General features: G+C 38.7%; 1 protein-coding gene across 1 annotated transcript in view; it reads left to right on the forward strand.

The window, feature by feature from the left end:
- DENND4A (DENN domain containing 4A) overlaps nt 1-12,631 on the forward strand; it is a 49,680-nt gene that overhangs the window by 21,704 nt on the left and 15,345 nt on the right. Inside the window, exons 9-19 of the mRNA XM_068203554.1 lie at nt 1,934-1,992; nt 2,620-2,764; nt 3,319-3,494; nt 3,974-4,074; nt 5,648-5,866; nt 6,113-6,258; nt 9,312-9,445; nt 10,290-10,425; nt 10,952-11,158; nt 11,247-11,375; nt 11,644-11,788. Of these exons, the coding sequence (XP_068059655.1) occupies nt 1,934-1,992; nt 2,620-2,764; nt 3,319-3,494; nt 3,974-4,074; nt 5,648-5,866; nt 6,113-6,258; nt 9,312-9,445; nt 10,290-10,425; nt 10,952-11,158; nt 11,247-11,375; nt 11,644-11,788 (1,597 nt within the window). The remainder of the gene's footprint in view (nt 1-1,933; nt 1,993-2,619; nt 2,765-3,318; nt 3,495-3,973; nt 4,075-5,647; nt 5,867-6,112; nt 6,259-9,311; nt 9,446-10,289; nt 10,426-10,951; nt 11,159-11,246; nt 11,376-11,643; nt 11,789-12,631) is intronic.

Raw genomic sequence — 12,631 nt, forward strand, 5'->3', positions numbered from 1 at the left:
TTTAGGGAATTTTGTCAAAGTATATATGGGTTTATATCCTGGAACGAAGTCTGAAGATCTAGATATAAGTGATGTGAAAATTATGTCAGTTATACCTTATTTTCAAAATATTATGTGCATTAAATTAGTACAGCTTTAGGAGCTGATAGTACAGATGGAGAAAACACTGCTTTTACAGTAGGCAGTGGTAATTGAGATCTGTGAATAAATTCTTCCTTCCAGCTGCTTCCAGGGACTTAAGTTGTATTTGAAACTGCACTGAATAAAATCACAGGTGATTGTACCTTAGACTTTTCCTCAAAATTAATGTGGGAAATGGCAAGCTTTCAGGGTTCCATTTCTCTCTGAAGCCTGTTAATGGAAAACGTGGTAGTCTTGCTAAGCAATTAAACTTCTAAGTCTCAAAGAAATGATAGCCATTAGTAAAACACTGTGGAATGTTCCCATTTGCCAGCTTCCAGCTGCCAGTGTTGATGGGTTCCTTCTGACCTAGGATCTTTCCTTCTGACCTGAGATCTGCTGGACTTGTCCTGCATCCCCTCCTTGCACAGAGGTTGCTGTGCTGATGTATCACAACCTGCAGACTTCAAGAGCATGTGGAGTAATGTTTCTCCCTCTGGGGAAGGGGGGTAATAAGTGCCCCTTCTGCCTGAGGGAGATGTGCCCCTTGAATAGATGCTTAATTGTGTTTATGTGCTTTTGCTAAAGCACAGAAGTCAAAGGATGTCAGGCTGATGCTTCCTTTCAGAGGGTGGTTTATGAAGGTTTGCCTCAGGCTGGAAAAATGAGTCCTCTGAATTCTTCCACTGAACAAGCTAATGGTGCTGGTGCTCCCAAGGTGACTTACTTGATAAATCCAGCCTGTGGTGTGGCCATCCACATTTGTCAGGGAAGTGGGATTTGAGACGTGCAGGGAAACAGCACTGCAGACTCTCCTTAATTCCCTGTATTTGGTGGCTCTCCAGGCACAGCAATAGGTGACTTTGTGCTTCTAAGTCATCAGTCTTGTCTTCTGGCTTCTATAATCTGGTCACCTGCAGTGAGTCTAAGGTGAAACACACTCAAACCTGAAATGCTACTAAAAATGGTCTGAACTTGCAGCTCAGTTGTACAAATTGCTGTGGCTGAGTTATTACTGCTTTTAAACAACAGAAAATGCAGGAGGATTAAGCCAGCTGGTATCTTGTTACCCTGGATTTACCATGGCTGAAAACATCAGCTGGGCTTTGATAAACTGATTGTCTCTTGCTATTTGTGTACTTACCTGAGTCTTTCTATTCATGCTGAATATCTGAATGATGATTTGCTTTATGCCATGTCACCATAAGAAAGGATTTGCTTTATGCCATGTCACCATAAGAAAGAAATGTGATTTAGTAGGATCTTCCTGCATCTTTTGCTAATGCACATTTTAAAGATTCTATCAGAGCTGAGCAGTTTCTACCAGCCAAGAGCCTAATTCTCACATGTCTTCAGAAGAAAATATAGCCTTACATTGTGACCTGCTATCTCTCCCCTTTATGAATTTTTATCCCTCTCTTTACCCCTAAATCCAGAAAGCATTCCCTCCAGCTCCTGAAAACTGTGTATGAAATATGGGTACTCACAGCCCTTAAAGTACAGAAGGCATCATTTTTCAGCAGTTAATATATTCAAATTTTTGCAGCATTAGCTAGTTTAAAGTCTTCTTTATGAATATGCGATGTATTCGGTTCTGGCCAAGAAAGGAAGCTCATGCTTTGCCCAGTTTTTACTAAAAGATCCTGATGTACATCATTGCACAGCACTTCTTAGAGTGATACACAACTGGGGTATACAAGAGTCAGCTTAATTTCAATTATTTTTAAGTGTTCTTTGTTTATAGTTGTGTAATTTCTGATAAGTATTCCTGAAATTCAGAATAAAAATAATGTATTTTAAAATCTTTTCTCAGCTATCTCCACACGATAACTTGATTCTTAGCCAGCCTGTGTCATCACCACTCCCACTAAGGCAAGTAGAAGTATCTTGTTAATTGTGAGATGTATTCTGATTTGTGTAATGGAAAAGATTTGCTCTTTTGAGTTGCAGTTGTGTAAATGAACTCACCTTGTCTGGTGCCTTTGGAAGCTGGTGGGTCTGAAGTTTATTCATGTGATTAGACCTGCACCCTGACAAGGATACACAATTATTAATGTATTTGGGGGGGGTTAAAATCGCTTCAGTGGTTCTTGAGGAAGAATATATATTATTAGATCCCCTTTCCAGGAGTTCATCCCTGTGCTCCAAGATAGTTCAGTTTTGTTTTGGAAGAGAGTTGAAGGAGTTCTATTACTGTCTTGAGTTCCATGTCTCAGTGCAGGAGACTGATTAAAGAAACACATGTTGTCTCCTGTAAATTGCTTCTCAAAGAAATATTGTTGTGCCTGTGTCCTGAAAATAGTCTAGACTGAGTCAAGTCTCAAGGAATCATGGTTATTCTTGGGAAATAACCATTCCTCACTGGACAGTGAAGTGTGCCAAGTATTGTACCAAGTAATCTTCTCTAAAAGAAAGATTTGCAGATTTCCATTTATTTTATTATCTTTTTTTTTTTTTTACTGTCCCTTGTAACTCACCAGTGTGTTTGTCCTTTAACAGCGGTGGCAAGTTTTCTACACTACTTCAGAATTTAGGACCTGAAAATGCAGTAACTCTGTTGGTATTTGCTGTGACAGAACATAAAATCCTCATCCACTCATTGCGGCCGTCTGTCCTCACGAGTGTGACAGAGGCATTGGTCTCTGTAAGTACCAGCTTTTAGTCATACACCTGTAAAAGGACAGAAAGAATGCTTCTGAGATAAAATCTAGATTTAGAATTAGTGCTGTTAAACTTAAATGTTACTTGAAAATAAGAATTAAAATAAAGATCACTAGAGAAGAATTACTGTTGTAATGATACCCTATGGAGATAGAAGATAAGTTGTTGATTCTTGGTGTAAATATTGTCAATAAGTGTTTGATCATCACAGTGCATTAAATAAGAATTCCTGGTTTTCCCAACTAGTACTGTATCTATTCCTATGGAATTTTAAATGCATGATTTTCCCTGCCTGTCATCACTAAGCATTGTTTGCTGCCTCTGCTGTGTGCAGTCTGTGATTCTGAAGAGTTTTTTCCTACAAATTGAATTTTAGAGAAATTAGTGCGGTTTTTAATTAATAATCTGCATGTAGAGTCTCAGTAATAGCAATCTGCCATGTTAAAGAATTTTGAAGTTAGTGAACTGTGGTTTATTCCTGCATAGGCTGTATTGCACATGTTTAACCTGTGGTTTTGTCTCTGCATGTTTTCCAAGATGATATTTCCCTTCCACTGGCCTTGCCCATATATTCCTCTCTGTCCCCTGGCACTGGCAGATGTGCTGAGTGCCCCGTGCCCGTTCATAGTGGGAATTGATTCCAGATACTTTGATCTCTATGACCCCCCACCTGATGTCAGCTGTGTTGACCTGGATACCAACACAATTTCTCAGTAAGTTTTTATCAACAGTTTTTCTTCTCTGTTAACTTTTTTCTGCTTTCTCTTTCCAAAAGTAAAACCTGGCTTTTTGGCGAAACTTTCAGGGGTATTCTAGTTTTTCTTTCAATTTCTTTTCCTTCTGTCCATGCCAGTGTAAGTAATTAGAGCTCAGAACATGGCATGAGTGGTGGTTGCTGGTGCAGTAACAGGTGCTTAATACCATTAATCCATCTCTGGTGAGTTGTACGTGGATGGATTTCAGTGCTGAAGAGTGTGGCAGCGTAATCATCACCCTGAAACATGGGGCTTTGGTTGGATGGCTCCCATCAGATCTCCACACAGTAAATCAAATTTGATTTTGCTAGTTGGTTTGCAGTCCTTCTCAGTCCAGTTTTAATGGAGTGAAACCTCCTTCTCTGGTGTGATGGAACAACCTCTGAACACATTCCAGTGAATGCTTTTTTTTTTTTTTTTTTTTTTTTTTTTTCTAGAACTGGAGACAAGAAAGCTATTGCCTGGAAGATCTTACCAAAGAAACCTTGTAAAAATCTGATGAACACTTTGAATACTTTATATCAGCAACTGGCAGAATGTGAGTGGGAAAGTACATAGTAAGCTTTACACTGGGCACAGTGTGCCACAAAAAGATAAATGTAGCTAATTAAATATGTTCCAAAGTTATCAGTTCCATTAAACATTTATTTTTACAGAATGGGAAAATCTTGGCCCTAAATCCAGAGATTAGAAACTATGTGGGAACTTCTGGTATGGAGGAGACTTCACATATATATATATGAAGGCAGTATTTAATAGATATCTCTTCCTATTAATGTCAGCCTCATACAAAAAAAAGGGAGCAGAGTTTCTATGAGAAAGGAATAGGAAAGCAAAGCAAAGTGTAGGCCAGGACCTAATAAAGACCTTTTTTTTTTTTTTTTTTTTTTTTTTTGCTGGTGTCTTGGCAATTGAAATGGGAATAACTTTGACAGTCAAGCTAATAGTGCTTCACCTAAAAATTTAAGATGGAAACAATAAGTGGTTTTTAATCATTAGGGATTTAAATGTAAGGCACAATTACTGGACATCTAAGTAAAAATTAGTTGTTGATAGAATCCTCAAATATTGCAGAGCAAGATATATTGAACCTTGATGTGAGAAAAATGGATGGGGTGGTTTTAGTGAAATTCTTGAAAACAAAGCACTTTTTTTTATAGGCTGTTTACATTCCTGGCTCTTGAGGTCACAAGAATTTGTGTCCTGATTAGAACATACACAAACAGAAGTTTATTGGGATGTACTGCACAAAGAAGTGTATAGCTGACAGATGATGAAAATTATCTGATGCTTCAGAATTTTTATACATTTTTCTGGAAAGGCTTTTTAAGAAAAAACCTAAACCTTATGTTCTGTATGTAAAAATAGACTGGTTGTGAACTTAAATCTTACTACAGAGTAGGTTGCTTCAAAATGATATGGAGGTAAGGTTGGCTGTAATTATATGATGTGGAAAGACAGTGACAAAACCATCCTTTCACTTTCCTGAGCCATTATTAGAATGTTACCAAACTCTGTGTGTAGCAGTGAAGTCTCAGCTAGAGTTCTGATGGCTTTAAAATGTTGATACACCTACTTGATTAAAGAATGCAGGTTTTGCTAGAGCCACATTTTGTCTGTGGCAGCATTCTGCAATGTTGTGTTTTAATGGCTCCTCTTTGCCTCTAATTGGTGATTTTCTGTGTATGTCAGTATTTAATGTGCATTGACTGCTTTTTGAACGGAAAGGCACAATCAAAAAAAATACCCATCCATGTGTTTGTCCTGAAAATATGCTTCTTTAATCAGCTCCGGTCTTAATTTTCACATGGTTTTACAAACAGCTTTCTTTGAGGGCTTTTTAAGGCTCTGTGCACACTGGTTCTCTGTTACTGTAGTAACTCCTGTGCAGACCAGGCCAGTGCATCCTGCTTTTGGAGTTTTCCACAGATACATGAGGTCAAGCTGAATCCACAGTCTCATGTCCTGAGTGAATTTGGGTGTATTTTAACCTATTTCAAATGTAATGGAGTTCAGTAATCACTGAATCTAGTAAGTTAAAGAGAATATTTTTGGCCAGTATTGAAGGGGGGTGGAAAAAGTAAAACTCTATAATGTTGTTTTGTTCACAGTGCAACAGCGACCAAGAGAAGATGCATTAATGGAATTGGCAATGAATGATTATGATTTTAATTCTGGGAAGAAATTGCATCTGTTAGATTTGGAGATCCAGGAAGCATTTCTCTGTTTCATGGCTTCAATCCTAAAAGGTTACAGGTCTTACCTCAGGCCAATAACGGAGGCACCCTCTGAAACAGCCACAGATGCAAGTTCTCTCTTTGAACTACAAGGTAAAAAGTTATAAACTTGTTTTGTGTGTATTGATTTATTATTTTTTATTCTCTTTTATCTAAAGAATAAAAATATTTGCATGTTAGTGTTGTAGACGCTGGGGGAAATCTAAGTTTAGAGGAAATTGCACGGTAGTGGCAGAGATTGCAGGAAGCTTTTTGCATGTAAGTAGAAGCACCACTGAGTTCTGGTGAGGGCTTTTCCCTTGTGGGCATTCTGACAGTGCTGCTGACTGCACTTTGCAGGGTTCCTGAAGAGCAGAGACCGTTCCCATCAGAAGTTCTACACCCTGATGACCAAAACCCAGATGTTCATTCGCTTCATTGAGGAATGTTCTTTTGTCAGTGACAAGGATGCCAGCCTTGCCTTCTTTGATGACTGTGTGGATAAAGTAAGCAGGTCTTGGTGTGCATACAGTGTTTAGCTTCTGCTGTCGTCTCCCTTATCTACCAGCATGTATTTGAATGCTGTTATTTTCCTATTTTCTCATCACTGTAGCCTTCCGTTTTCCTTTTTTGTTGGGCTTCGTTCCATTTTTAGCTTAAAATTCTTTATTGTAAATAAAATATCATGAGAACAAATTAGAGGTGCTAATTTTCACTGGTATGTAAACTCCTGAAATACTGGTCTGTTGTAAGAAGTGCAACAAGGAGGACTGAACTGAAACCCAGAATCTTACAAGCCTATTTCTATGGATATTACAAGGAGCTGCACACATCATTGTCATCTTAGTGGCTACCTGGACCACTCTGTTCCGGGACACTGCTGTTTAAGCAGGTTGCAGTTGTTTGGGATTTCCTGGAAAGTAGGTCACCTGCTGTTTGTTCCATGGGAATCAATACTGAAGACTGATAACTGCTATTTACAGTTCCTGTTTATGACTGTTTTTTCCATGGAAGTGCAGAAGAGCTAAAAGGAGCTGTTTTGAAAAGAAGTCTGAAAACAGTGAAGTTTGAGAGAAATACAAAAGCATGGTATAATGATATTGAATGGTCTTTATAGCTTTTGCTAGTCTCAATATTTTAGTAGTAACAGTTTTCATCAAAACTCAGCTTCCCAGTTCTGTAGCATGACTTGCAGGTATTCATGGCTTGTAAATGGAATTAATTACAAATATTTCTGTACTGTTGAGTCAATCCCATAACTCTGTTAGAAACCTTTCAACATGTAGTGCTTGCTTTGCTATGTGCCAATTTGTGCATGAAACAGGAGCTCTCCTAGACAGAAATAGACTCCGGTGACTGAACTGGTGAGCAGCACTTGGTTTCCTCTGTGCTGCAGTTTAGTTCTCTGGCTGATGTTAAAAAGGATGTTTATTCAGAATGCAATGACTGTGTAAGTGTCAAATTCTATCTGATGCATTTCATTTTATTAGAAGAGTTTATGAGGGTGCTGAAGTTAATGCCCTAAACTAAAGTTATCTTGTCTGGGAACTCAGACATCTCTTTCAGAAAAGTCACGCTTAGGTTGCTGATGTCAGTGTGAGACTGCACATAATCTGTGGAGCTATTGGAGCTTTCACCTTTAGAAAAGGTTAAGTAGCCATTTGTACAGCTGAAACAGAGACTTGTCTGTCCTAGTGCCAGGTATTTTGCTACTTGATGCCCTGGCCAGCTTCTTTCCACTATAAAAATGCTCATGACAGTTCAGTGAGAGCAAATTTTCCAGAATGCACGTACACTTCTCTAACTTCCATTACTGGCAGTGAGGGTTTTATTCAGGCTTATTAATGGGACAGCTGCCTCTGTGCCAGGGATAACGGGGGAAACTGAGGCACTGGCATTGCAATGATTTTAGGATTTGCTATGGCTTTAGAATTGCTTGTGAAACTGGATATTCACTGACTGAGGGAGCGGGTTCCCATGTAGGATTTCTTTGAACAGTGAGATATTTGCCTCATCTCTTTCCTGCTTCTCCTCCCTGATTTCTCCTAATTTCTGATACTGTTCTTACCACTAACATACAGAGTCAAAATATGGAAGTATATCAAGGACTGCTGTACCAACTAGAGCTGTAGCCAAGACCAGATATCAAAATTGAATTGTTCCAGTAAAGCCAATATTTAAATTTAATCTTTTCTAAGGTGAATCAGTACCTGACAGGGTTTTGGATGAGAGAGTGATGTCATGAGTTGAAAGGTGATACAGTGCTTTCTTCTGGGTAGGTACAGACTACTGACTTGAGACAAATTTTATGTACTGTGAAATTAGTTATCTATAAAACATCAACTAAGCCCTGCCTTGAATAATTTGTGAGAATAGTTTAAGATGAAGAGTAATCTCTTCTATGTTATTTGGTCCTAGACAGCAGCAGCAGATTGTAATTGATTACCCACTTTGTCAACTGAAAGATACAGTGTAATTGTCTCACAAGTTTTCATTTTTCCAGGAATTCAAAAATTACCTCAATTCAACACACATTGAAGCTACTGGCTTTATTATATTTCACTGGTAAAACTTGTAGCTGTGGGATTTTTACATCCTTAGAAGTATTTAAATTGCAAGTAAGGTTTCGTTTACTGCTGCTTCTCAGGAGCCATATGTTCTTGCTGCTTGGCTGGTTCAATTTGCTAATGCTTTCCATCTGTCTCATGCAGCAAAATGTGTAATTAAGGACACCTCTTTGTATGTTTATCAAACTTTAAATATTCAAGAATTTTACTGAAACTACTTGATATATTTGCACCTCACTGGAGGGAGAGAACTGTGGAATATGCTTATTTTTATACATTAACTCTCTGTTGCCAAATTCTTAAGGCATAAAAAACATGCATTCTTGGGTTCCACAGGTTGCTTATTCATTTCTTTGAAGTATTCTACCATTTGGCTGTCATTTGGTTGCCATTTAAACCATTTAAGTAATTTAAATTAGAAAAACAAAGCTGTGCCTGTCTCCCTTTAACTTCAGTAAGGTCACACATGTATATTCCATTCTCTTGCAGCACATGTGTATTTCTACAGTCTCTGCAAACTATCTAGACATTAAGTGCTGTGTAGGTGATTGCCGTTGTGGATCGTGCTAGTAGTACCTTCTGTATGCATCAGACAATTTCATAAAGCTTGGTGTTGTTTTCAGTGGTTAAAAGAGGGGAAAACATATTTCTTTTACATTTAAAAATAAATTTCAAGTTACTGCTGCAGATGAAAACATAGTTCTAGAAATGGTTGTGTTCAGAAGGATTAATCTCTACGTGCTCCTTAAAATATTTACCTGAAAACAGACAATTCAGCCTATACCATTAAACACTCGTTATTGGGTTGGGGTGAAGTTCACAAAACCAATGCAGCACTTATTATTGTCATTATAACTTTGCAAGGGGTTCTTTCATTTCAGGTGCTGTTCTTTGAAGCTAATGCAGACTCTGTCCTGTTAATCCTACAGTTGTTAACAGCAGAAAATACAATGCCCTTGGTAACTATTTTTTCTTTTAACTTCCTCCTCCAGGTAGATATGGACAAAACTGGGGAAACACGACTTATAGAGCTGGATGACTCCTACAAGAGTGAGCACACAGTTTTCATAACACCCCCTGAGATCCCTCATCTGCCAAATGGGGAAGAGCACCCTCTGCAATACAGGTAGCCTAAAGACACAGCAGGATGCCAGCCAAAATCCTAACAGCTGCCCTTGTAGAGTTTAATTTTTAGGTCCTTGTGAGAGTTAAGAAGTACAGATTTTTCCTGCCCCTTTATGTTGCTGAAGAAAAAGATGTGTGTGAAATGGCTGCTGTGCCAGTTCTTTTGAAGTTTTAATTTTGTGTGTGTACACACAGAAGCAATAATACTTAATGAAGCTGGTAGTGATCGCATTGCATTGTGCTGGCTGTTGACACCTTTTATGCTCAAAGTTGAAATTAGTGGACCCAGTCTGTTGTCCTGCTGCTGTTACTGATAATGATATAAACTGCAGATACTCTTTGGAAAGAGAGAGTTCATGAGAAAGAATCACTGAAAACTAGTGTCACTAATTTAGTAATTATGTCAGATGAGTTTGTTGGTTTCTTCATTAATTCTGAGAAATATTTTTATATCTAATCTGATTTAATGTTTTATATAGTTTGATATTGTTCCTGTTGATTTTCATGAACCTCAGTCATGTGATGCTTACTGGGGACTAAGCCACACAGATGATTTTCTTTTATTAACTAGAATCAACACTAATGCATTTGACACATTAATTAAAGAAAATGCTATGAAAGGAAATACATTTATCAATTTAACAGGTTGAGACTGTTTGTGCAGGCATATGAACCCATGCTGAAGGATTAGTGAACCACTTTGTCAGTGATGTTGTTAAAGGTTTACTTTTTGTGTTTATTTCCTGGGAAGCCTCTGGTGCAAGTGTGTAGTTGATTTCCTTTGCTGTTGTGTGACTTGTTTGCTTTGGAGCTGACTTACCAGAATTGGCACATTTCTCTTACAGCTATAATGGATTTCCAGTATTAAAGCTAGAACTGTTTGAACGGCCTGAAGGATTTCTCAGAGCACCAAATAACAAACTGTCCTCAAAAGCCAGTAGCCCCAACAGCCCATCACCAATGTTCAGAAGAACTAAACAGGTACTTGCTGGTGTTCTTGGAGTGTGAGGTGCTTTGGAAGGGACAGCTTGAGTTTGGCTGTGAAGCCTGACTGGCAGTGGCTGCAGCCTGATGGTTCTTCACTGATCTGGTGACCGTAAGGTCACTGTGTTAATTGTTCTTTGGGTGTGCTTCTTGCCTGCACCATATCCTACAGCCTGTACAGGTTGTTGATTGCTGTGCTGTCCCTGTCCCTTCCCCTTTCTTCAAACTCTTCTCCATGAATCTTCCACGTCCACATTTTGACTGCTTTTCACTGCCCAGGACTTTGAGGGGCTCTAACTTTCAAAGTAATAGAGATTTAAAGAAATGGAAGGTTTTAGCAGTGGAATATGGAACAGTGACTGTTTTTGTAATCTCACTGCTGTCATATTCCTTCCCACTTCCTCATATTGTTAATATGACTGTTGCAGTTTCCATAGATATAATGGTACGTGTTTAGTTTTTAACATGTAGCTTTGTGTGATGTAGATATAAACGCACACAAATAATCTGTTTTTCTTTCCAGGAAATTAAATCTGCCCACAAAATTGCAAAGAAGTACTCCTCCATCCCCCAGATGTGGTCCCGGTGTTTGCTCCGTCACTGCTATGGCCTTTGGTTCATCTGCCTCCCTGCCTATGTGAAAGTCTGCCACTCCAAAGTCAGGGCTCTGAGAACTGCCTATGATGTGCTACAGAAAATGCACACCAAAAAAATAGATCCACCTGACGAGGTAAAACAACCCCCAAGTCCAGAAGGAGCCCGTGGGATGGAGGGCCAGCAGTGCTGGGAGCCCAGGGCTCACAGGTGTGTGTTTGCAGGTGTGCTACAGGGTCCTCATGCAGCTGTGTGGGCAGTACGGGCAGCCCGTGCTGGCAGTCCGCGTGCTCTTCGAAATGCAGAAGGCTGGCATCGACCCCAATGCCATCACCTATGGCTACTACAACAAGGTATGTTTTAAAGAGGATGGGGGCACAAAAATGCATTTTTATCCAGGCAGATAGAAGGGAGGAAAATAACAGAGCGGTTCAGGCGTGATTCTGTCATTTCTGGTAAGTTGAAGAACCACGAGACAGAGCCATTTTGTGGGTTTTGGTTTTGCAGGTTTAGAAATCTGCTGTATTACTGCCAATGTAACTCAGTCTGAAATTTAAGCTACTGTTTTCACACCTAACTGTTCCTGAAGATGACTGCTTGATTTTGATATTCCCAAAATAGGCTGTTTTGGAAAGCACCTGGCCTTCAAGCAATCGAGGTGGCTATTTCCTCTGGATGAAAATACGAAATGTTGTCTTAGGAATAGCACAGTTTAAAAAAGCATTGAAAAAGCCACCAGCAAGCACTGCACATACATCTGTTCCTGGTAAAGTATCCACATCCTTCTGTTCTAATATTTTCATGCTGATGAGAAAGATTTTTTTTTTTTTAATAAACTTTCTTTTGTGAGTTTAATAAAACTGTTTTAGAGAAAAAAAAACAGTAGTTCCTGCATAATTTTCAAAAAGAAGTCTCTTCTTTTTACCTTTGAATCTGAAATAGTCTGCTATTCACTTATTATATCAGCTATTTACGAGACAAATAGAGACAAAATATGAAACTGAAATTTGATTGTAATTATCCTAGTTCAGCCAATAACTAGTCATATAATTGGCAGAAACTTTTGTCCAGCCTTGCTTTTTTTTTTTAATTTCCCCTTCTTTTTATGTTAGCTGAGAGGCAACTAGAGCTAGTCCTTGAGTTTGCTGTACTGGTTGCAGGTTCTGCATACTACCTGCAGTGATCATGTTTGGTTTTATCTAGAATACAAGTAAAATATGTGAGGCTCTAAACTTTGGGGGTTCTTTGCTTTCCAGTGAAAACTTAGATAATGTGAACATCAAATGGTCATATGGCCATGCCTGTAATTGATACTTTTTCAAAGGTATTACTATATATATATATTTTTTTTTTTTTTTTTTAATAGGTACATGGTACCTATAACTTCCTGGTAGTAAAGCACAATAGTACATTGTAAAGTAGCAGCAATGCAGTTTAGTTTAGGGCAGGCTGACCTTGGAAGACCTTTACAACATACTTTTATAAACGTATGTCGGTCATCTGACTCAGCTTTCAAAGTCCTTCCATCCAGGGCTGCTCTGTGATTCCAAATGTGTACAAATAAATCTTTGCCCTGACAAACAGAACATATATGATGGCCTTATGGCTA

This window comes from Anomalospiza imberbis, chromosome 13 (assembly GCF_031753505.1).
Source record: "Anomalospiza imberbis isolate Cuckoo-Finch-1a 21T00152 chromosome 13, ASM3175350v1, whole genome shotgun sequence".
Taxonomy (NCBI): Eukaryota; Metazoa; Chordata; class Aves; order Passeriformes; family Viduidae; genus Anomalospiza; species Anomalospiza imberbis.